At 45.5% G+C, this 25,505-nt stretch overlaps 1 protein-coding gene and 1 long non-coding RNA gene across 5 annotated transcripts; one reads left to right on the top strand and one right to left on the bottom strand.

Moving 5' to 3' along the window:
* Positions 1 to 1,299: 1,299 nt before the first annotated feature.
* LOC307203684 lies at positions 1,300 to 3,358 on the bottom strand. Its single transcript, XR_013833333.1, has 3 exons — positions 3,243 to 3,358; positions 2,351 to 2,462; positions 1,300 to 1,619 (listed from the first exon to the last, which is right to left on the bottom strand). It is a non-coding gene; the product is annotated as an uncharacterized lncRNA (long non-coding RNA).
* Positions 3,359 to 7,616: 4,258 nt separating this feature from the next.
* On the top strand, positions 7,617 to 25,235 carry LOC307204050 (monocyte chemotactic protein 1B-like). Of its 4 annotated transcripts, XM_079955322.1 has the most exons (5): positions 7,617 to 7,740; positions 12,335 to 12,391; positions 22,678 to 22,734; positions 23,199 to 23,319; positions 24,083 to 25,235. In XM_079955322.1, exons 1-5 carry the CDS (start codon positions 7,635 to 7,637, stop codon positions 24,183 to 24,185), a joined length of 444 nt encoding a protein of 147 aa, XP_079811448.1. In that variant the 5' UTR covers positions 7,617 to 7,634; the 3' UTR covers positions 24,186 to 25,235. The 4 variants fall into 4 exon arrangements, 2 of the variants coding, with proteins under 2 accessions (XP_079811448.1, XP_079811449.1); XM_079955323.1 differs by lacking the exons at positions 22,678 to 22,734; positions 23,199 to 23,319; positions 24,083 to 25,235 and adding exons at positions 13,903 to 14,014; positions 16,371 to 17,021; XR_013833493.1 differs by lacking the exons at positions 7,617 to 7,740; positions 22,678 to 22,734; positions 23,199 to 23,319; positions 24,083 to 25,235 and adding exons at positions 11,456 to 11,618; positions 13,903 to 14,014; positions 16,371 to 17,021 and having other exon boundaries at positions 12,339 to 12,391.
* The last annotated feature ends 270 nt before the right edge of the window (positions 25,236 to 25,505 follow it).

Below are 25,505 nucleotides of genomic sequence, written 5' to 3'. Positions count from 1 at the left end.
GTTCTACCATATGCCTCATTATCTGTATAATCAATACATTCCCAACAGACTGCATCAACATTGTTTCTTTTGGCCTCTTGCTACTTTTAATTTTTGTGTCAGTTTCTTCCAGTAATGCTCTTTGCTAAATTGCATTATACTATTGGTCCATAGCTAATAACTGTAATGTTTCCATGTCCTGGCAATAGTTGTTCTTGCAGTGGTTAATAGATGTGTTGTGAGTTCTTTGTTTCTAATTTGCCTCATATCATGACTATACAAGTTAGGTGGAACCAGTCCTAGGGTCATGGAGACTGTCTGCCCAGTAATCGTAGATATTTCTCTAAATACATTTTCCCAGAACTTTTGTATTGTTGGGCACTCCCACTACATATGTTGGTATGTCCTTAGAGTGGGACGTCCTATCCAAGACATGGGAGAACTGATTGGTTTTATATAGTCTAGGTGCTAAGTACCAGCCATGCACAATTTTAAGGGCTCTTTCTCTGGGCATTGTCGATTTGGGTTTATATGGTGTTTTTGTGACAAAAGTTTTGTCTACAATCTGTTCCAAATCTCTTCTTCAATTTCTGAATCACAATTCAGTTCCCACCACCTTCTCAAATTTTGCTGAGGACCAAACAGTACCTTTATAATAGATTTATAGAAAGATGACATTAAAACTTTTATATTTTCTTCCACTGTAATCTTTAATATGTCCTTAATTGTATCATAATTTGTTTGGGAATTTGTTTTAAAAGGACCTTAATTGTCCTAATAGTCTTGATATCTGAACATTTCCAAAATGAGTTTGCATCTCATTAATGGTGAATGGTTACCCATCTTTGTAAAAATCTTTAAAATAATATAGTTCTTTTCTTTCTGCTCCCCTCTCCTCAGAATTGCCCATGGATTTCTGTCACCATTCCTGGCAATTTGGGCTACAGCTGGTACTGAATGTCATGCTGAAAACATTTTGGTTAAACCATGAACTTGAACCTCAGATTGCAAACCTCCCTCCCCATTTAGCATTGACCTGCCCTTCCCTTCCTCATTCTTCTGGTACAACCCTCTTGAACTTTGGGATTCCAAGAGGACAACAGAGGTATAGGAAGAGGCTGAGATAAAAAGCACATTATTATATCTTTATTTATTGGAAGCCAGTAGGAATTCAGAATGCTGAAGTTACACCTTCTCAATATCTCTGTCATCAGTTTAGAGAGGCAAGAGTTTGAACAAAACATGTTTTTTAAATATATAAATTATACATTTGAAATATATAAATTAAAATGTATAAATTAACACATATAAATAGGGGCATGTAGTGACAGGCTTGAGATCGACATGGCAGTTTTGCAAAGTTGCTTGGAAACATACAGTTGTTTGCAGGAACAGAACTCCCTGAAACAGTGTGAAGTTTATCACATAAGATGATGTAGCTAATAAAGGAGTGCTTGTCAATGTCAGGGCCCACTGAGGCTCAGACGTGCCTTTTCCTAGCCAGGGCTCTACAGTTGGTACCAGGTGGAGTGGTGGAGGTTCAGCTGGTGGATTTGTTCTTGTCAAGATATTCCATAAGATCCTTGACCCACTGGGCATTTGGGTCAGCGCAGCTTGATAGTCCATTGTTGAATATAAACCTGTCATGAAAAGAAACAGACATTCACCATGTGCCACTAAATGTGTCCTTTTAATTCTCCATTAGCCTGACGGCCTCACGTCTTTTGTGACGGGAGAAACAGGTGGGCATTTCATCTCCTACATCAGGCCCAACCTTAATAGAGACCCCGTGCCTGCGGTAGGGTGTAGAGATGGGGCAGAAACTGGTTCTTCTCATACTTCTAAAGTGGATACTCAAATCCCCACTTCCCAAACCAATACGCTCACCATAATGTAATTTGTCTTCATGATTTGCACTTCCCTGAATTTTGCAGTATGAAATTGCAATGCATATTATACACACACAAGAGAAAGAGGGAGGGAGAATAACATATAATAATGCAATTCATTAGGGGAGAATTCCTTGCAAAAATGCAAAGACTGAGGAAAACATGTTCCAGAATGTCTACAAGTTTCCACTCAGGCTAAAAAAAATATAAATAAATGCAAAACTGAGAGAAATTGACAGATTTCTCCACAACTAATGGGGAGTTGTAGCTAATCTCTGCTGCCAGGTGACAATTTATCCATTTCAGCCTGACCTTCTCATAATTTTCTCCATCTCTCTGTTGCCTCCTCTACCATATTCTCCCTCACACTCAACTGGCTCACAAATGCTTGAACTTTTCTTCATCACCTTCATCCACCCACCACTGTTTGGACAATATTAGCCCACTGGACCCTTGGCTTTTGCCCAGAACCCGAAACTTACACAATAGAAGGCAGATTACATATGCTGCTGGTGCGGAAATAACTCTTCACAATATTGTTTGGGAATACGCTCTTGGGATACTTATTGCAGCAGGGAGATGTGTCCGGCGCAGCTATAAGAGGTGGAAAAAACAGGTATTGTCATTTATTTACAAAACTCATTAAAAAAAACAAGTGGCGGGTTTCCAGTTCCTATCTGCCTTAATGGAGGGAGCCCCCACAACATTGTGGGTATCGAAGGTGAAGAAAAACAAGAATGATAGAGGGTAAATCATTCTTGGAAATTCCTCCCAGGGAAGGGAGGAACAGGCTTCACTCGCACTTTGATAATATAGTATAAATTTGGGATTAATTGGAATTGTTATGATATTAATTGGAATCTGTATAATTGGCAAAACTGTAGTAATATTGGAAAATTAATAAAAAACTATTATTAAAAATAAAAATAATAAAAAATAAGCAAGTATCACCAGAGACATGAACGTCTGCTTGAGCTGAGGTTTACCCTCCCCCCCCCCATATCTATCCATAGCCCTTACATTTGAAAGCAAAAGCGGGGAACATCAGGCCTGGGGTCTGAATGTGGCCCCTCAGGACTATCTATCTGGTCCCCAGGCATACCCTTCTCCTCTTACCAGCCCCTGCTCTCCACCTTCCTCAAGTGCCCAACTTCAGGATTATCAAGGCCAAGGAACAGGCACTAAAAGCTCTGTTAAGTCCAAACACAATGTAATTCTCTCAGGCATGACCATTGTTCTAAACAGACTTTCTCAATGCAATTCATTTTGAAGCATCTCCATACCCATTAAGGCCCAGCAGCAGGCAGCACAAACCCCTGAGGGACTCTCAACTCTCCTAGGATGATCAAACAGACAGAAAGGAGAGAGGAATACCTGGAGCTGCCTTGGCCAGGGAGAACAAGGCCATGGCAAGGAGAGCAGTGATGGCAACCAGAGAGATCTTCATGTTGTCTAGCGATGAAGATTTGAGGACTGTCCAAACGGCTTTCTCAGCTGCTCTGATGCTTGGTACCTACTGTAAAGCTCCTCCAGGATTCTTCTTATATAGGATTTTGGCTGAAGTCACCAGAAGGGGGGAGAACATGCAGATTTTCCATTTCCAGAATTGAGGAGATGATATCATGGTGGCAAATCCATCTGTGGTTCACAAGAAAGGGGAAGCTGGGCACAATCAAAAGAGGCAGCAATTGAAGGAGGCTGAGGCACATTTCACAGGAAGAACCTTTCATGAGGAGAGCAGTTTCTACACACGTAGCTCCTCACTGGGGATGGACATCCCATGATACAGAGGAAGGAGACCAAGGAAAGGGTGCATCACTTGGGGCTTTTGAGTTCAAGAAAAAGGATTGATCATAGAGCCACAACAGTTTGTGCATGAAAATTATTACTTTGCTGTGATTCCTGCATGGCAGAGGGTTGAAGTAGATGACACTGTTTGTGTGGCGAGTTCCCACCTCCCCCCGGTGGAAAATAAAGACACAGGACACCAATGAATAAGGTTAATGGGCTTAAATTGGCCACAACTTTATTGATTACAGGTAAGAGCGGTATTGGCTTAGGCATTGGTCCTATCCACTATCTGGCTTCAGCTTGATTGCTTGAAGACCGGGAAGGGTTAACACCAGCAGGGGGAGCCCTGCTGATGCACGTCAACTAGGAACTCCCCCGTGGTCACCGTTCGGGGGCACACTTTAGGCCCTGGCCTCCATAGGCTTCGGACGATGCCACGCCCCCCGGGATCCTTTGAGCTACCCCCACACATCCAAGAACAGATCCTCACAAACACACCAACAGAACCTCGACCAGGAACTTTCTATCTTCTACCTAAAATACACAAACCAGGAAATCCAGGACGCCCCATCATTTCAGGTATTGGCACTATTACAGTGGGTGTCTCCGGTTATATGGACTCTGTTCTGAAACTATATGCCATCAGTGCTCCCAGCTATGTACGTGACACCACAGATTTTCTGAGGAAAATACAATCTTTAAACAATCTTCCTAACAATACTATACTAGCTACTATGGATGTGGAATCTCTGTATACCAACATCCCACACAACGATGGTTTACAAGCTATAAGGAACACCATTTCAGATAAAACCACAGCGGACTTTGCTACCAAACTCTGCCAATTTTCCTTACCCACAACAACTTCAAATTCGGTGATGACCTGTTCCTTCAGATCAGCGGCACAGCAATGGGCACCCGCATGGCCCCACAGTATGCCAACATCTTCATGGCAGATTTAGAACAACGTTTCCTAAACTCCTACCCACTCAAACCTCTCTTGTACCTGCGATACATTGACGATATTTTTATCATCTGGACACATGGTCAACAGACCCTGGACACCTTCCACCAGAAATTCAATGATTTTCACCCCACAATCAACCTAACAATGAATCAATCTATGCAAGAAATACATTTTTTGGACACTACTATAAAAATACAGGATGGGCGCATAGACACCACCTTATACCGTAAACCAACTGACCGACAAACATATCTACATGCCTCTAGCTACCATCCCAAACATACCAAACAGTCCATTGTATATAGCCAGGCACTACGTTACAGCCGCATCTGTTCCAATTCTACAGACAGAGATTCTCACCTAAGAGATCTACAGCAAACCTTTTTAGAACTAAAATACCCAGCAGATGAAGTTAGACAACAGATCAACAGAGCCAGACCGATACCCAGAGAGAACTTGCTGCAAGACAGACCCAAAAAAGAAAATAACAGAACACCTCTAGTCATCACATACAGCTCCCAAGTTAAAACAGTACAACGCATCATCAGAGATCTACAACCTCTCCTGGACAATGACAGTTCTCTTTCTCAAGTTCTGGGAGGAAGACCTTTCATTGCCTACAGACAGCCACCCAATCTTAAACAACTCCTAACCCACAATAATACTACTACCAGACTTAACACGGACACTGGCACCAGAGCCTGCAATAAACCCAGATGCCAACTTTGCTGCCACATACACCCGGACAACACCATTACTGGCCCCAACAACATCACACATACCATCTCGGGACTATTTAATTGCTCATCGTCTAACATTGTGTATGCCATCAAATGCCAACAGTGTCCTTCAGCTCTCTATATTGGACAAACAGGCCAAACCTTACGCCAAAGGATAAACGGACATAAATCCAACATCAGGAATCACAAGACAGAGAAACCAGTAGGAGAACACTTCAATCTCCCAGGACATTCTATACAAGATCTCAAAGTAGCTGTTCTATTACAAAGGAATTTCAGAAATAGACTGGAAAGAGAACCTGCTGAATTGCAACTCATTACCAAACTTAAAACCATGGAGAGACCTGGTCTGAACAAAGACATTGGATTCTTATCTCATTATACATGACAAAGCCATTTTTCACCTTCTCACCCCTTGCTTTTTCCTGTAAGACCTATTGCAGTTGTTTAGAGTCGACAACAGGCTCATCACAGCTATCTGCCTATCACCCATTCCCACCACCCTTCTGAGTAATACCCCTCCCCACCTTCTCACTATATAGAAGGGTCTGGTGACTTCTGTTTAAGTGTATCTGAAGAAGTGTGCATGCACACGAAAGCTCATACCTAGAACTAACTTAGTTGGTCTTTAAGGTGCTACTGGAAGGAATTTTTTTTATTTTGTCTTGACTATGGCAGACCAACACGGCTACCTATCTGTAACTTGAATGGCTTTAACAAGGATTAGACAAATCTTTGTGGGGTAGCTATAGCTACTAGTCACAAGGGTTATTTTGCACCTCCCCAGACAGAAGCAGTATATGAGTTGCTGGGAATCACAAGTGGGGAGACTCGATGTTGCACTCATGTAGGAACATAGCAACATAAGAAGAGCCAGCAGGATCAGGCCAGTGGGTCATCTGAGCCCACCAGTCTTCAGTTCTCATAAAGCATTTTCCTTCTGAGTGCTTGTTTTCATTACAAGAGGTGTGATCGATTGAAGAAAACAACAACCTCAAAATAGCTCTGCTGGAACAAACCAGTGGTCCATCTGGTCCAGCATCATGTTCTGACAGTGGCAAACTAGATGCCCCAATGGGAAACCCACAAGACCTCAGCACAAGAACATTCTCCCCTCCTGGGTTTCCAGCAACTGGTATTCAGAAGCATTGCTGCCTCCGGTTGTGGAGGCAGAGGACAACCACTATGGCTAGTAGCCATTCATAGCCTTATCCTCCATGAATTGGTCTTATCCTCTTTTAAAGACATACAAGTTGGGGGCCACAACTGCCTCCTGCAAAACATCATTGGATCCTGACATCACTGGATGTCAACCAGTTCTAGTCTTATGAGAGAGGAAGGGCAGTTTCCCTCTATCCACTCTCTCTATGCCCTGCTTCGGTTTATAAGCTTCTATCATTCTGCCTCTTACACGCCTTTTCTCTAAACTAAAAAGACCAGAACTCTGCAAATAAGGGAGCCCCTCCACCCCCTTGATCACTTTGGGTGCCTTTTTCCAATTCCACAATATCCTTTTTTAGGTGAGGCGACCAGAACTGCTCACAGTATTCCAACTGTGGTCACACCATATACAGTGATACCTCGGGTTAGGTACTTAATTCGTTCCGGAGGTCCGTTCTTAACCTGAAACTGTTCTTAACCTGAAGCACTACTTTAGCTAATGGGGCCTCCCGCTGCTGCTGTGCGATTTCTCTTCTCATCCTGAAGCAAAGTTCTTAACCCGAGGTACTATTTCTGGGTTAGCAGAGTCTGTAACCTGAAGCGTATGTAACCCGAGGTACCACTGTATTGGTATAATGGCATGCTATCTGCAGTTTTATTCTCAATTCCTTTGCCAGTGATGCCTAGCATGGGTTTTACCTTTTCCACAGCTGCTGTGCTCTGGATCAACGTCGCCATTAAGCCATGTCCTCTGACCCCGAGGTCTCCCTTCTAGTCCTTCACCTCCAGTTCACAATCCATGAGCATAATGTGAAATAAATTTGGTTTTTTGCTCCAACCTGCATCATTTTACACTTGTTTACCTTGAATGGCACTTGCCTGTATCCCAAACCCATTTTGCCTGGGGCAGATGGGAGAAGAGCAGGAGGAGGGGCTCCGATCAGTGGCTATGCTGCCCAGCTGAGCCAGGCCTAGGCAAGAGGGCCATCACGGGACACAGAATGGATCTCTCAGCCCAGAGGGGGAAGTCTCAAGGGAATACTATTTCAAGCACTGGTTTGTGTCATGTGGCTAAATATATCCCCAGAGGAAATCTAAGACGCCGCCATGACAAAGCAGTTTCTCTTGAAGTGGCTTTGGTTCCTGGCCCTGCAGAAGCAGACAATGGTCCTCAAAAGCCAAGGAAGGAGAAGAGTGGAAAAAGGAGAAGCGGGTAGGCCCTTTTCAGTTTTCTCTTCCCTTTTGCCCTGGGTGCGTCTGAGAAGCAGGCACATTTTGCTTTGAAGAAGACCAAGGGCACAAGGCAGTTTCAGGAAGAACATGAGAAGAGCCTGATGGATCTGGTGCCCCATCTAGTCCAGCATCCTGCTCATACCCTGGCCAGCCAGATGCCCATCATGAGAAATCAACAAGGAACATCCAAGCACAAGAAGATCCAAGAACAATTCTGAATCATAGAATTGTGGATTTGGAAGAGACCCCAAAGGTCTTCTGGTCCAACCCCCTGCAATGCATGTGATATATCCCCAGAGGAAATCAAAGACACCACCATAACAAAGCAGTTTCACTTCACCCGGGCTTGGGTCAGGAAAGGTTCCTCGAAAGCCAGGGCAGGAGGAGGGTGGGAAAAGGAGAACCGGAATGCCCTTCTTATTTTGCTCTTCCCTTTTGCCATGGGTGCTCATGAGAAGCCACATAATCTGCAGTATAGAGATAGAGATATAGAGAAAGAGAGATAATTTGTCAGTGGCTTTATCTTGCCCAGGGCAAGCAACTTGCAAGCAAGCAAATATCCTGGGGTAAATTGTGCATAAAAATGCACATAATAGTACAGTGGTACCTCAGGTTACATATGCTTCAGGTTACATCGAGCTCCAGTGGCACAGCGGCAGCGGGAGGCCCCATTAGCTAAAGTGGTACCTCAGGTTAAGAACAGTTTCAGGTTAAGTACGGACCTCCGGAATGAATTAAGTACTTAACCTGAGGTACCACTGTAAATGTAGTTCATGTTGTTTGTTGGCATCCATCTGTCTTGAGAGACAATGGAGTGCATGAGCAGCCCTGAGGGTGCAAGCCTGGGCAGTATATATGGCGGTCCTGGGCTGCCCAGATGACAAGCCCCCCCTTTTTGCCCCGCCAATGTGGTCCAAAGGAAAGCAGAGCAATATGTTTGCAGCAATATGGCTGCAGGAATTGCTGGAAAGAGATGTACTAGGCACCATCCAGCCATCTTAGGGACTCAACTCTGGATTTGTGTAGGGTTTACTCCTTAGCCTTTTCTTCTCCCAAAGATGTCCCTCAAGGCAGTGGGGGTTTAGGGTCAGAGTTTTTCTTCTACTAGATGAGCTGCCTTCCCAGGTTAATGAGCCCCATCTGTCTTTCATTTCCCTCTAAAGCATGTGCAGATACTACCTTAATGACCACCGGATCCACTACTGGTCTCATCCACTCATTCTGTTGGAGCCTGATGAAAATGCATCATTTAAGGAGAAATAGCTTTGCAAAATTGCATGCAAATAAGTATATAAGTAGAAGAAATTCGTACTAAAATGCTGCCGGATTTTCATGAGGAGCATGTTGTAGCTGCAGCAGGCCCCACTGTGCCTTTCAGAGGGTGTGGTTGGCCCCGTCGGGCCTCCTCCTGCCGTGTGACATCACACACATGTCATTCGTGACACACATGTGGAGGGCACCCAGCGGGTCTGCCCCCTAACCCCCCAATCACAGCCACCCTATGTGAGGATGCTGTTGACAGTTCCTGGTTATCTACCCAGGAAATCAGAGATGCAGAGAAAGAGCATTTCTGTTTTTTTATTTTTCCACACAAGAAGACACGGGGGAAACACCCTCACGCTCAAGCCGACGTTGCTTGGAGTGTCGTTCCACCACCACTTCCTAGCGACCAGACTCCTCCTGCTGCCTACGGTGGCTGCTAAGGGCAAACCTCCTCTGGGCTTTCTGTTCTGAGACATGCAGAGCATGTCTAGTTCTCAGGGAAGGGGAGGCTCTGACAAACTTTCCAGAGACAGTGTTTCACTTGGCTGCTAGGTAAGTTAAAGGTAAAGGTACCCCTGCCCGTACGGGCCAGTCTTGACAGACTCTGGGGTTGTGCGCCCATCTCACTTAAGAGGCCAGGGGCCAGCGCTGTCCGGAGACACTTCCGGGTCACGTGGCCAGCGTGACATCGCTGCTCTGGCCAGAGCCAGAGCCAGAGCCAGAGCCAGAGCCGCACACGGAAACGCCGTTTACCTTCCCGCTGGTAAGCGGTCCCTATTTATCTACTTGCACCCGGAGGTGCTTTCGAACTGCTAGGTTGGCAGGCGCTGGGACCGAGCAGCGGGAGCGCACCCCGCCGCAGGGATTCAAACCGCCAACCTTTCGATCGGCAAGTCCTAGGCGCTGAGGCTTTAACCCACAGCGTCACTTGGCTGCTACACGGATTCAAACACATACGACTCCTGCCTCTGTTCACTGCTACCTTGCTCCTGTTCTTCCTCACCCATTATTTCCCAACTCCTTTCCTCTTCTTCTGGGGTGTGACCTGTTTCAAACCACCAGTCCAATACCTCATTCTCTTCTGCACCCATCCCCCTGGAATGCTCTTCGACTGGCGGTCTCCACCGTTCCTCCTCACGCAAACAGAACGTTCAACAGACTGAACAGCCAAATGGTCTTAAACACAAATCCCACCCTGTCTCTCACTGGTAGCAGCCTGCTCACGCACCCTGTCTCACAAAAATGAATATTTAACTGAAGTTGCAGGTGATGTGCAATAGGAAATGAGTCCTGAGAAGCCCTCGGCCTCTCCAGGTCAGCAACCTGGTCAGCAAAGGAACAAACCCATTTCCCAAGAGCCAGGATTTCCTTGTACCAAGCAGACATCTAAAACACTGTGCTGCCTCTCTCAGCTTCACCAGGAGTCAGCTTCACTGAGGGCAAGGAGCTCCTTGTACCAAGGACACGCCCCCCCCCCAGCTGCAGTCCAGCAGCCAGAGAGTCATATGTGGCACTTTCTGCAGGAGCTATGAAGCCTAAAGAGAGAACGTTGGAGGGACATCCAAGGCTTGCTTACTGTTCTGTGACATTTTGATTGATCTTGGTGAAGTGTGGGTTTGGAGGTCCATTTTAGGAAACATCAAAAGCTTCCCTTGCATTCCTCACTACACTGTTTTTTGAGGATTGTATAACTACCCACTCCTTTCATTAAAAAAAGGTAAAGGACCCCTGACAGTTAAGTCCAGTCGCGAACGACTCTGGTGTTGTGGTGCTCATCTCACTTTACTGGCTGAGGGAGCTGACGTTTGTCTGCAGGCAGTTTTTCCAAGTCATGTGGCCAGCATGACTAAGCCACTTCTGGTGAAACCAGAGCAACGCATGGAAACACCATTTACCTTCCCGCCAGAGCGGTACCTATTTATCTACTTGCACTTTGATGTGCTTTTGAACTGCTAGGTTGGCAGGAGCTGGGGCCGAGCAACAGGAGCTCACCCTGTCATGGGGATTCGAACCACCAAACTTCCAATCGGCAAGCCCAAGGCTCAGTGGTTTAGCCAGTGTTCCCCAACCTTGGGCCTCCAGCTGTTTTTGGACTACAATTCCCATCATCCTTGACCACTGGTCTTGCTTGCGAGGGATGATGGGAGTTGTAGTCCAAAAACAGCTGGAGGCCCAAGGTTGGGGAACACTGGTTTAGACCACAGCGCCACCCACATCCTTTCAGTACCTTTCCCTAAAAGAACATGTTTGACCAGTAGTTATTGCAATCTTCAGGGTTTCACTGCTTCCTTCAAGGCAACAGGGACCAGCCTTCTTCTCACTCACCTCCTGGACCCAGTTGTCCAATCCCCTTTTGCAAGCCCAGTAGCCAAGGAAGACAAATATCCAGCATCCAAGAGGGTTGGGAAGAGATGTGGGCTGAGGTGTGTGCATGTCCTTCTCCTCCCTCCCCATCTACAAGAAGAAGGTTCAGCTGTGGAGGCAGACGGGAGATCCGTGCAGCACTGAGAGCAACTGACTCGAAGGAGAAAGGTAGGAGGAATCTCTAGCATAGCAGATCCACAAATTCACCTTGGAAGAAGAGGAGACTGCAAGGTAAGATGGAAAGTGAAGGGAACCCCATGAATACAGGACAGAACTGTGGAAGGTCTGGAACTAAAGAGAGGCAAACAAACTCAAGCCTTTCTATGTGGGGTTACCTTGTGACGAGAAGAGCCTTGAACTTCCTCTGGGAGGAATAGAGGACTCTTTGTGACCTCCCAGTGAATGAGAAGAGCTTCACAGTCTCTGGGGGTAGTTGAGCCCAAAGATCTTACACTGAACAGGAGCCAGAAGGACTGAAAAGAATAATGTGCCACCGAAAAATCCCTTCTCTCTCTCCCCGCTCCCAGCACAGATAGCAATAACATGTTAGCATTGGGGAAGCATTGCAGAAAAAACTAATCAAGCAGGATAAATCCTGCTTTGGCTGGGCTATTCTTGTGTCAAGAACAGACCAAGGAAGGCACCAGCAAGAAACCCCCAGTCCGAAGGGGTCCTCAGCTTCTCCAGATCAGCCACTTTTGACTCAGGGGAGCAAACACATTTCCTGAGAGCCAGGAGCTCATTGCAACAAGGACATCCCCAGGTTTCAGGGGACCCTGCCTGCTTCTCGGTGGCCTCAACCTGTGGGGTGTCCTCTTTGTCCTCTGAGGACTCTGTATCTGGTACCATTTTGGGGCTGGGAAGAGAGCTGAAGAAGCTTTAGTAGGTTAGCATCATGGAAGCTGAGAGTCCCAGGGATGGTCCTTAAATCTGTTCTTCCTCTCCAGGCAGCATGAAGACCTCTGGGGCTGCCCTCCTCTTCCTCCTTCTTGTGGCTATTCCATGTGAGTCCAATCCTTTCCTCTCCCCTGGTAGTTGTCTTACCAGAGTTGGGACTCCCACTGAAGGGTGTCATGCCACTCCCGGGGCCCTGATGGACTTAGGGGTGCTCTGAAATGAGGAACCCCAAGACGGGCTCTTCCCGTCTGACTCAGACCCACCCCTGCTCCATTCCCATGGGTCCTGCCCCTGGGTTCCACTGGAGGATTGGCACTGAGAACTTTTAAGGCGAGATGGGAGACCACTTTCAGATGCGAGGGGCTTCCCTTGTTGGCCAACTTCCTGGGGCCTCATGCCCAGTGGCACCAAATGTAAAGGTAAAGATAAAGGGACCCCTGACTGTTAGGTCGAGTCGTGACCGACTCTGTGGTTGCGGTGCTCATCTCGCTTTATTGGCCGAGGGAGCTGGCATACAGCTTCTGGGTCATGTGGCCAGCATGACTAAGCCGCTTCTGGCGAACCAGAGCAGTGCACGGAAACACCGTTTACCTTCCTGCCAGAGTGGTACCTATTTATCTACTTGCACTTTGACATGCTTTTGAACTGCTAGGTTGGCAGGAGCAGGGACCGAGCAACGGGAGCTCACCCCATTGCGGGGATTTGAACCACCAGCAATGTAACTGCCCGCAAAAGTGGGGCAGAGCAACTGATATAACCCATGAATTCCAAGCAGGGGAAAAAGGGAGAGGTGCTGTGGTTTTAGCCCAGCTCTCAATTCTCTCTCCCATTCCACAGCAAGGGTGCTTTCCAGCCAGGCACAACCACTCAAAGCAGGGGCAGAGGAGGACTAAGGAGAGGCAAGGCCCATGGAGGGCGCTCTGCATTCCGACCCACAACTTGAGGCTCCCCTCCCCTGCTTTTCAGCATAGGATCATAGAATTGGATGGGACCTCAGGTGCCATCTTCTCCAACCCCCTTCAGTGCAGCAATAGCAGCTCAAGAATCCCTGACAGGTGGCCTGAGTTCAAAAGCCTCCAGCAAAGCAGACTCCTACACCTTCCAAGGAAGTCTGCTCCACTGCAGTGGCAGACACCGGAGTCTCAGATTTCAGCAGCACCCTGCGCAACGCCAAAATTCTGCACCCCCTTGCCTCTCATGCTCCATTGTAAATCATAATTGTGGCATTCTCAGCAGTCCCCCCCCACCCAAGGCTCCATGCCCACTGAGACCATGCTCCCCTACATCCACCTCTGTCCACTGTCAGTGAGGAAGCACTGCAGGACCAGTGGGAGTCTATAAACTGTAAAATGTATGATTATTTTGCCAGGGGAAGTCTGCGGGGAGGGAGATAAAGAGGCTTAGCGGGGGGAGTGGAGTCATCATTCCAACTAAAGGCTTGAGGCTCCCCTTTCCAGCTTGTTCAGCTTAAAGTCCTCCGTGCAGAGGCAAGGGGTGGGGAGTGTCCAGTGATGCTTCAAGATGACCAATGCAACTCACCTCCCCAAGCAAGAGCTATTAAGTATCCAACAAAAGCAGTCCATCAATAACAGTGCCTGCCTTCTCCTGCTTTCAACAGCTGTGGTATCCAAAAATTCCTGCTGCGCCACATATGCCAAGAAACCATTCCCAAAGCACCAGATAAAGGACTATTCGTACCTCACCTATCCATGCAAGAGAGATGCTATAGTGTAAGTTTCTTTTTTTTTAAAAGAATATTTATTAGCATTTCAAAAATAGTACAAAAACAAAAAATAACAAAAAATAACAAAAGTACAAAAAATACAAAACTAAAAACAATTAAAAACAGATAAAATTTCCATTACTTATTTTCTTTTAACTTATTTCCCAGACCTCCTCACACCTCCCCTTTTTGTATTCCAATTCAAATTATTAGCTCAGCAAATCCTTATTATAACTTATTATAACTTATTATAACCTATTATAATTTATTTCTCAACCTTTACATTACAGCTGGGAACCGCTTAATTTCTGTCCAACATCATTCTAACATTCGTTAATTTTACAATGTTTCTGTAGATAGTCTTTAAATTTCTTCCAGTCTTCTTCCGCCGACTCTTTTCCCTGGTCTCGGATTCTGCCAGTCATTTCTGCTAGTCCCATATAGTCTATCACCTTTATCTGCCATTCTTCCAGAGTGGGTAGATCTTGTGTCTTCCAATACTTCACAGTGAGTATTCTTGCTGCTGTTGTTGCATACATAAAAAATGTTCTGTCCTTTTTTGGCACCAATTGGCCGACCATGCCCAGGAGAAAGGCCTCTGGTTTCTTCAGAAAGATATACTTAAATACTTTTTTCAATTCATTATAGATCATTTCCCAGAAAGCCTTAATCCTTGGGCACGTCCACCAAAGGTGAAAGAATGTTCCTTCAGTTTCTTTACATTTCCAACATTTATTATCGGGCAAATGATAAATTTTTGCAAGCTTGACTGGGGTCATGTACCACCTATATATCATTTTCATAATATTCTCTCTTAAGGCATTACATGCTGTAAATTTCATACCTGTGGTCCATAACTGCTCCCAGTCAGCAAACATAATGTTATGTCCAACATCTTGTGCCCATTTAATCATAACCAATTTCACCATTTCATCCTGAGTGTTCCATTTCAACAGCAAATTATACATCCTTGACAAATTCTTAGTTTTAGGATCTAACAATTCTGTTTCCAATTTTGATTTTTCCACCTGAAAGCCAATTTTCCTATCCAATTTATAAGCCTCCATTATCTGATAATAATGAAGCCAGTCTCGCACTTTATCTTTTAATTTCTCAAAACTCTGCAATTTCAATTTGTCTCCTTGTTCCAATATTTCCCAATATTTCGGCCATTTGGCCTCCATATTGAGTCTTTTCAAAGCCGCTATAGTGTAAGTTTCTGGTGCTGGGTCAAAGCTGAGAGAACACTTGGTTAAGGATGTTTCAACACTGTGGGTGAAGAGAGCTGATGGGACGCTTAAGCCTTTGGAGGCCAGTTCTGAGGTTGGGGGAAGAGAGATAGGAAGAAGTTGTCACCTTGCAGCAGAAAGTGACTCCACTTTGAAAAACATTCAGGAGTTTTAGTAAAGGTAAGAGGTAACATGATGGAAGTTTGAAAAATTATGACCGTCATGATGAAAGTGGAAAGAAAAAATGCTTTCCTTCCTCTATCATAATACTAGAAATTGTGCACATTCCCTGAAATTGGATGTTGGAAGACTCAGGGCAGATCAAATAAAGGACTTCTTAGCATAGCAGAAAGTCAAAATATGGAACTCATTCCCCCAGGTGGCAGTGATGGCCACCAGCCTGGATGGCTTTCAAAGTGGATTAGACAAATTCATGGAGCAATGGCTGGTAGCCATGATGGCTAAGGGCTGCCCCTACAGTCAGAGGCAGCAATGCCTCTGAATACCAGTTGCTGGAAATCACAGGAGGGGAGAGGGGGCTGCTGCTCACATTCTCCTTGCTGGTTTCTCAGAGGGATCTGGTTGGCCACTGTGAGAGCAGGAAGCTGGACTAGATGGGGCATTGGCCTGATCCAGCAAGTCTCTTCTGATGTTCTTGTGTTCCCATGGGATCTGCTACAATGCCCAGCTAGGGGTGGATGAAACTCTCCATTTCACATTTGCCTGGTTTTACAGTCTTATGTTCAGTTTGCCCAATTTAAATGAAGGTCTTATAATCTACATGCATTTCTGCAAGCTGCTTCCCCACAACAGGAAGTATTTTTGCACCTGATTTTTCCCAATGAGTACATCCCTGCATGGTCCAATTTGCTGAAAAACTGAATGGCAAAATTCAGAGGAACATGAAATTTTGGAGGCAAGCCACATCTTGCATTGGATTTGGAAGTGTGAATTTGATAAGTACACATTAAGTTGGGGAGCAAATTAATTTCTCTCCCTCCCCCCCTCCCCCGCCACCTCCCTACAATGGCAGGACATTTGAAAAATGAAAGCTTGGCACCAAATGCAATGACACCATTCAAAATCTGGTCCTCTCTGTAGCACATTGTAAATGCCTGCTTTCCCCCCTTACAGATTCAATTTCAAGAATGGTAAGTTCGGCTGTGCTAATCCAGATGATGAATGGGTGCAGGATCTTGTGGCACATGTGGATAAGTTGTATGAACGTCCTTTTCCTGGCAACTACAGACTCCTCAGAAGGAAAAGGAACCCCTGAACCTCAACAACTTCTTTGCTGTTTTGGTGAACTTCCTTTCTGCCTATCTCTCTCCACCTTCAAAAAAAATTATGACTCCTTAATGGCTGAACAGAGTCTTCATCCAATGGTCTCTGTGGCTATCAAGGGAGTGATTTGAGAGCAGCCAGCAGTGATCTCTGAACTTGTCAAATGCCCTTTTCTTAGTTAAGTGTACTTGCCTGGTACAATTGACGTTGTTTCAGAGCTTCTGTTCATGAAAAAAAATTGTGTATTTATAAGCAGTTTCGAAAGACCATCATGTAGTGCAGGACAAATCTAGTTCCATACCCCTTAGTGCATGTGATTTACACGCTAACTACCAGGTCTACCCAGAAAACATTTTCGCTTCTACATTGATGAAAAAGAGCTTGTGAACATATAACTGCTTCATATTGTATACCTGCTTCGACTACCTGCCCTTCCTCTGCTCTGAGTATGCTTGCAGATCAGTTTTCCTGTTGGCTTCCAAAAATAAAGATGCAAGCTGCTTTGTGTCTCTCTGAGTCTTTTTCCTCTCTGGTAACCCCACAATGAGGTGGGTTGGACTGGGAAAGGGTGGGAGGGGAGAGGCAGGTCAATCCCAGACCAGGAGGGTAATGTTGCAGTTATTAATATTGCACAGCTTGAAGCAACTGGATGCATTAAAAAACTGACTCATTTTGAAATAAAAATTGTCCAGACCCATAAATATGATTCAAAGCTTTACTAACCAGAACCTCTTCAAAACAGATACAACAAGAAATCAATAATACATCCAAAGAGTTCCATAAGACATATGGTTGTCCAAGCATAGGCTCAGCATCATCTTAGAAATACAACTCCAAACAGGCCTAGAATCAAAAGTCTCTCTTCGTACAGTATCCATTAGCCTGGAGCTTTATTCTCTTCCAGAGAGACTCATTTCCACATACAGTATTTCTCCCACTGTGTCTTGGAACAAAAAACCCCCACTAAACACAGCTCCCTTCAAAATGGCAATTTGCAATTCAATACTGTACCTTAATCATGTGATCTAAGGCTAATCACTCACTTGTAAGAGCAGAGAACATCAACAGTTAATCATTAACCTAACTAGAAGCTTAGAGACTTGACAGAAAAAAACCCGGAGCTGCTTACAATGAAGAATATAAAAGATCTGCTTGTTTTACAAATCACAAAGATTTAAAAAACATTTACATGCCTGTTTCAGATATTTTAAAACCCTGCGATTTAAAAATAATTTTACATACTAAAATTGCATGTTAAAATGGTGTGTCTTGCATGATGAAAGAAAACAATGTAGAGAACCCCTTTGTTGTATCCCTGATCTCTGATGGTGATGGAGGAACTTAAGATCTGAGTAGGCTGATTTGGGAGCAGGGAGTTCTACAGGTCCCTGGGTTCCAAGCCATGAAGGCTTTTGAATGGACAACACCATAAGAACATAAGACAACCGGATGCCTGTAGGAAACCAGCCAGCATCAAGTAGACAAAAGGTTGTTGGAAGAACGTTCTGTCCTGGCTGATTAGCACTGTCAAAACTAAAAATAACAAATCCTGTGTCTGGAGTGGCCCCCAGCTTCTCCTGGTCAGCCAACTTGATCTCAAGGGAACAAAGTCATTTTCTGAGGGCCAGTACACCCCCAAAGCTATGGTCCAGCAGGCAGAGAGTCGGACGTGTCACTTTCTGCAGGATCCACTTGGCAGTCTTCAGAGGGAGTGTAGGAGCAGAATTCTAAACCTTACTCATTATTTTGTGACATTTGGATTAGATACCTTCCAACTGTCCCAATTTTCCAGGGAAAGTCCCAGAATTATGAAAGCCATACCAGCTTCTGATTTAATCATGGAACATCCCTGTTTCCACTCCCTTGGGCAGCTCGAAGCAGCTGCTGGAAAGTGGGCAAGTTGGAGGAGAGGCCACTGCCACTGAGGCCCAGCCCCATATGACCCATGAGCTCTGAGGAGCAGGCAGAGGGCAGGGCTGCCCTGGGTGGGAAGAAAGGGGGAGCGGAGCAGAGTGGAGCGCATGTCTTGCCCCTTTCTAAAATTTATTTATGGCTGTGTATTTTTCTTTTTTGTAAATCTACAATATATATATATATGTGTGTGTGTGTGTGTGTATATATATATATATATATATATATATATATATATATATATATATTAAAATAATAAAATAAAATAAAATAGGGATTTTTTTCAGGACAGTGGAGGGTGGGTGTGCTGTGTCACCTTTGCATAATGTTGGTGGCACTCGCCCTTCTTCAGATAGGAAATCCTCTGCAGGGAAAGACCAAAAAATGGTGAGTCGAGGAGGGTCAGCAAGAAATGGCGGGGAGCAAGAAATGCCCCTATTTTCATCGGAGGAATGTTGAAGGGTATGTGATTGGCCTTGCTCCCTGGCTAACCTGTCCAAAAAGAGTGTGGTTGGTTGAGCTTCAGTACCCAAGGAGGTACTTCTTAAGGCCACATCACCGCTTCCTACCCCACTGCCACCGCCCAGTTGGCCCCAGTGGATTTCTCTCTAAAACATAACCACATACTGTAAGAGGCGCCTGCTGGATCACGCCAGCGGCTCATCTAGTCCAGCCTCCTCTTCTCACAGTGGCCAACCAATTGCCTGTTATGGGAAACCAGGAAGCAGGGTTCAAGCACATGAGCACTCCTCCCCCTCCCACACACACACACATGACTTGCAGCAACTGGTTTTCAGAAGCATTGCTTTCTCCAACTAGGGAGGCTGAGTATAGTTTTTAGAGCATGATGTTGTGTTGTACTTTTACTATTTTTTGTTTTGAGCTTCCAGAGTGGCTGGGGCAACCCAGTCTGATGGGCGGCATATAAATAATGATCATTATCATTGCTGGTAGCCATCGATAGCCCTCTCCTCCTCCGTGAATTTCTCTAATCCTCTTTTAAAGCCATTTAAATTGATGGCCATCACTGCTTCCTGTGGAAACACGTTCCATAATTTAACTATGAGCTGTGTGAAGTAGTCATTTTAGCTGTCCTGAATCTTCCAACATTCATTGGACGTTCATGAGTTCTGGAGTCAGGAGAAAGGGAGGAAAACTTTTATCGATCCACTTTCCCCATGCTGTGCGTGATTTTATAAACTTCTATCAGGCTGTCCTTTTCTGAAACTTTCCAACTCCTTTCTGAGGTGAGGCGACCAGAACAATATAGTACACTCTTTGTCTCTCTGAAAGAGCTGGCTTGTGTCTTGTGCCAACCAGACAAAGCATGGATGTTCTTCTTTAGCCTTTTAGCTAAAGCTTCACCTTGAACCAGAACTGCCAATATATCTCCCTCCTGCTTCGAGGACTGGCCTGCCCCCTGCCTCGCACCCTAAAGTCCAAAAGGGGGAAAGAGATAAAGGCAGAGACTGAAATAAAGCCCATCACATATTTATATTTGGAAGAAGCCAGCAGGAATGCTGGCTTGTGTTTATAGAAAAGATGTCTTTATAGAAAAGAAAGAGCAGGTAGTCTATGTCAGGAGCTCAGCCTACACTCGAGTAGGACCCTGGCAGAGACACATGCCCGACTGGCATGTTCCCTCCTTCCTGGTCGATTGTTCGGGAGCTTCAAAAGCTTTCTTCTGCCCAAACATCACAGCGACTGATGCCAACAGACACCAGCACACTTAGGGAACCGCAGAGTCTTCCCAGCTTGCGTAACAGACCTCAGCAACTCAGCATTTTGGCTAATCTACTTTATTTACATATAAAACACACAGAGAGCACTACAACATGGCTTCCTCTCTCTCTAGTATCAGATAGCAAAGAGAAAAAGAACAAAGGACAATAGTCCCACTTCACAGAACACTGTAACACAAACATCCTGTCTCCGTCACTTCCCACTCTATGGAGTCAAAACATACACCGTCATGTGATAGACAAAAATCCCATGACTGCAAACATGGAGCAGGAATTCTAACAGTCTAAGCAGGGTTACAGGATGCTCAGTTGACATTTCCACTAGCTCTTCTTGAAGGCAGAGAGCAGAGATTTTTAAAACCTGGTGCTTCATTTAACTCTGAGACTCTAAGGCCATCAGGGCAGCAAAGTGAGAGCAGCCAGCCTGGCTTCTATGAAAGACCCTCCCGGGAAGTGGCCTCTGAAGTTGGCAAGTGTGCCTTTCCTACCTTGCTACAATATATAATGTTTTGGAGTTTCTGTTCATGCAAAGCACCATCTACTTACCAGCAGCTTTTACAAATCACCTTGAATACCCCTCAAGGGTCCTGATTTAACCGGGACATCCCAAATGGACAGAAGCTGCCCTGGTTTCTGATCCCAATCTGGGATGCCCTGATTTTCCAGATGCAGCACAGGCTCCATCTTCCCAGAGGTTGCTCTAGGCTGCATGGAGTCTCCTAGCATGGCATGGGCTGCAGTGACTTTCCAGAGGATGCTACAAACCGTGCTGCATCTGGAGATGCACCGTCTTGTGAGCAGGAGCCCAAAAACAGCAATGGAAATATAGGGGAGGGGTGAGCAATGGAGATGGGGTGGTGGTTTGGGAGTGCTCTGGTGCCCCAAATTTTTGTCACAAAATGTCAGAGGGTATGACCTTGTTGATTTCCAATATGTGGCCGCAGGATGGATCCAGTTCCATACTTCTTTGGTGTGTTAATTTACACATCAGAGGGTCCTCAGTTCTCATGCTGGCTTCTTCCAAAAATAAATATGTGATGAGCTTCATCTCTGTCTCTTGCTGAATCCTTCTCTTCCCTGGCAATCCCAAAGTGAAGTGGGATGGGCCAGAAAAGGGAGGCGACAGGGCCCTAGAATTGCTTGAACACATTTAACAATGGAACGAGAAAGACAGGAAAAGTAAATCAAGGAAGTTAACCTCAGCAGTTCACACTGAGAGTAGAAAAATCATCAGTACATGAATTTAAGCATTAAAAAGCAATTTAAGCCATTCATCTCCACTTGAAATAGACAAAATTTCAAGGGGAGGGTGTTTCAAGATCCCTGCCTCTACCTCAAAAAGCAAATGCTTTCTGCTTTCTATGAAGATCAATTTATTCCCTCCAGCTGAAGTCCTCAAAGCAGACAATCTATAAACAGACACCAGGAGGTGCTGTAGTTAAAGACATGGCCATTGAGCATTCACCTGCAACACAGAAAAAGCAATATATGATCTAGTCTAATGGACCGATCAGCCCATTTCTTGTACACAAACAGGCTGAGATTGCTTTGTAACAGGCAAGATTCATTGACCTCAAGGGAACAAACTCATTGCTTAAGGGTCTGGGGCTCCTTGTACCAGGAACACACCCACAGCTTCAGTCCAATGGCCAGAGAGTTGGACATGTCCCTTTCTGCAGAATCCACAAAGTCTGAAGAGGGAGCGTAGGAGGAAAATCCCAAGGCCTGCTTACTGTTCTGTGACATTTTGATTGGTTTTGATAATGGTACCTATATGAGGAAGGTGTGGCTGGGGAAGGAGACAGAGGCTCAACATAACTGACTTTGATGGTGAAAGGTGGGACAAATCTGTAGCACACCAGACCCCTAAAACTGAACTTGGAGAAGGAGGTGATTACCCATACCAGGTAAGAGGGAAAGCGAGGGGACCTCCAGATATACAGGACAGAATTGTGAAAGATCTATAGCTAAAAAGTAGTAGACAAGCCCAGTCCTTTATATGTTTGATGGCGGAACAGACTCCCTTAGAAAGCAGTGGGCTCTCCTTCACTGGAGGTCCTTAAACAGAGGTTGGGTGGCCATCTTTCTGGGATCCTGTGGTTCTTGCATTGCAAGGGGCTGGACACGGTGAATCTTGGGATCCCTCCCAACTCTATAATTCTATTATTGTATGTTGCTGCTCCTTGGCCTGGACCTGAACCTTTTGGTGCCAGAATTCCCAAGGACTGCGGTGGGGGGACTCTCTTCTTCCACTGATAGCTCTGGGGGGTCTTCATCAACCCAGAGGGTCCCCCTCAAGGGCATCCTCAGCATTGATTTCACAGGAATGTTCCTGATCCTGGACCTGTGGGTGTCCTGTTTGTCCTTTGGGGACTCTGTGTCTGGAACCAGACTGGGGTTGGGGGTGGTATGCAAAGGGACCCCAGGAGGAGCTTTAGGTGTTGAGCATCACAGAAGCCCAGGTTGCTCCTGGAAAGGTCCTGAAATCTCCTCTTCCTCTCCAGGCAGCATGAAGATCTCTGGAGCTGCCATCCCTTTCCTCCTTCTCCTGGCTACTCCACTTGAGTTGATTCCTCTCCTCTCCCTTGATAATTGTTCTAGGAGATTTGGGACTCACACCAGAGTTGATCGTGTTTGTTCCATGGGCTTGATGGTCCTGGGGGATGGAGGTCAGATGGAGCAGGAATCAGATCAGATTATATCAGGCAGGCGCCTTCACTGTACTCTTTTGGGCGCCTGCAAAAATAATTTTTGTTTAGACAAGCCCAGCCAAAACTTGATACAAGTTTTAAATCCATTTGTAATGTGTTGTTGTTTTAACTTTTTAAAATAATTAAATTGTTATTCATTTTTAAAATTGATCGTTTTATTGCTTTATCCCTTTTTGTAAAGAGCTTTGAGGGCTTGTTTGTTTTCTTTTTACAACCAATTAGTAGATAAATCTTATGAAATAGATCTGCCAGTGTGATCACTGTTCAGGACCTAATATGTCTGGTAACTCAACCATGATGTTTGCTCTTCTCAGCCCTTACAGGTCGGCGGACTCCCGCTCCCGGCTGCTGCCTAAGCAACTCTAAAGTTCCAATCCCAAAGAGTGAAGTCGAGGATTATGCCCTCAGCTGGCCTTACTGCCTGCGTTCTGTGGAGTGAATTTTCGGCAGGAGGGCTGTTGGCCAATTTGCAGGGAAGGGGTTGAAAAAACATGGTGAACAAAGGGTTAGGCATTTGGGGGCCGTTTGTTTGTTTGTTTGTTTGTTTGCTTGCTTGCTTGCTTGGAAGGGGAAGGCAGCAGAGAAGCCAGAATAGAGAATGAGATAATTAGGGGGTCGGAGGGAAGAGCAGGAATTAGCTCAGTGGTAAGGGCATCTGCTTGGCATACAGAAGGTCCAGCTTCAATCCCCAACAGCATCTACAGTAGGGCTAGGAAAGACCCCTGCGTGAAAATGCTGGAGAGTTCCTGCCAGTCAGGTAGACATTACTGAGCTAGATGGAGCAATGGTCTGACTCATCAAAAGGCAGCTTCATTAGCTGAGACTGGTTTTGTCGTTGTGGTTTCATTCAGTTATATATGCATTTTTGGCAAGCAAATCCCTCAGCGCAGAGTGTGTGTTTGGAACATCCTTTTCACTAATACAGATATTTTGTGTCCATTCTTTAATGGGAGAAATATATGGGGAAATTCAGAGGAATTCCTGAAAGCAAGCTGTGTTCCAGCAGGCATACTGTTTTGGGAAGTGGGAATTGTGTAGGTGGGCATTCAGGTGTGAGCAGAACAAATTTCTGCCCCATCTCGGTGCCTTGCATTGTGGCAGGTGGACTACCCAATTAAAGTGGGGTCCTTGGGCTAATAGAGAATTAAAAGGGTATACTCAGTGGCCAACTGTGGGTGCTTGCTACTTTCTCTGACAGGTTTCATCTCAAGCATGGTAAATTCAGGTGTGCTGACCCGGATCAGCCGTGGGTCCATGAACTCATGGAATACATAGACAGCCTTGAAGATACCTGCAGCTGAAACTGGCACCAATTGCAGAGCTCTTCCTAGGAAAAGCTACCCTGAACCTCAGCAGCACCATGGCTGCTTTGCTGGAATTTCTCCCTCCCTCTCTCTCTTTCTCCCTCTCTCCCCCCTTTCCCAAAGTTTTGGCCCCTTCACACTGAACAGAGTCTTAGGCCCTGTCGGCACTATGCATTTAAATAAGGATCATACCACTTTAAACCATACCCTCCAACGTTCCTCAGATGAAAATAGGGACATTTCTCGCTCTGAAGTTGACATGTGTCCCTTTCTTATCTTGGTACAATAGACACCATGACACACAACTGTCCTGTCTTTACTGGGACATTCCAGAATTGCAGAAACTTCCCCAGCTTCTGATTCCATCCTGGGATGTCCCAGGATTTCAGCCAAGGGGGACCAAAAGACACATGTGTTTTGGTTCTGCACCTTTGCTTGCTGGTCAGTTGCTGCCCACCACAGGCAAATGAGGAGGGCCACAGCTTCCTGAAGAACAGTGCTGCTTCTGGAAGTAAGGCACTGTGGCCCTCCTTGTGCATGTGGGGGGAGGCAAGCAGCCCCCACCAGCAGAAGGATGAGCAGCGATGAATGGTGGCAGACATTGGCAGGAGCACACACACATGTGCTGGTAAGGTGGCAGCCAAGCGAGTGGTGGCAGGAGGGTGCGAGCGGCAGCAGGATGGTGGGTGGGGTGTCCCTATTTCTTCTTGGGAACTGTTGGAGCTTATGTATGCACTGTTTGGGGGTTTCTGTTCGTGCAAACAGCCATCTACTACCCTACCAGAAACTTTGAAAAACCACCTTGTTGATTTCCAGACTGTGGTTCCGAAACGGATCCAGTTCCGTATCTCATTGTACGTGTTAATTTACATCTTTAAGTACCTTTTTTTTATTGCAAATGCTTTGCCCTCTGCATTGAACAAAGTGAACTTGAGAAAACCCAAGTCCAGCCTCCTATATCGCTGCTTAGACCACCTTCCCCTTCTCTGTTCTGAGCATGTCAGCAAATCAGTTCTCCTACTGACTTCTTCCTAAAATAAATATGTGATGGGCTTCATTTCTGTCTTTTGCTGTGTCCTTCTCTTTGCTGAAAATCCCAAAATGACGTGGGTTGGATCAGAAAAGGGAGGGAGGGGTTTAGAGTTAATTAAACACATTTGATGATGGAATGGGTTTTATATTTGATTTTATTCTGTGAACCGCTCTGAGACCTCCGGGTATAGGGTGGTATATAAATTCAATCAATCAATAAAAACCCAATAATTCCCTCCATTCAAAACCCCCAAAGCAGACATCAGCTTATGGTCATCAAATTGC

The sequence above is a fragment of the Podarcis cretensis genome (assembly GCF_951804945.1).
Source record: "Podarcis cretensis genome assembly, chromosome: 15".
Classification (NCBI taxonomy): domain Eukaryota; kingdom Metazoa; phylum Chordata; class Lepidosauria; order Squamata; family Lacertidae; genus Podarcis; species Podarcis cretensis.
The sequence above is the reverse complement of the archived record's forward strand: the minus strand, read 5'-3'. Positions and strand labels throughout refer to the sequence as shown.

What these genes read in the sequence shown, in the direction of transcription:
- LOC307204050 (XM_079955322.1), top strand. Translation starts at nt 7,635, where the DNA reads ATGACAAAGCAGTTTCTCTTGAAGTGGCTTTGGTTCCTGGCCCTGCAG. An exon ending in CCTTCTTGTGGCTATTCCAT is followed by an intron (nt 12,392 to 22,677) that starts GTGAGTCCAATC and finishes CTTCCTCTCCAG; the next exon opens with GCAGCATGAAGATCTCTGGA. An exon ending in CCTTCTCCTGGCTACTCCAC is followed by an intron (nt 22,735 to 23,198) that starts TTGAGTTGATTC and finishes TGCTCTTCTCAG; the next exon opens with CCCTTACAGGTCGGCGGACT.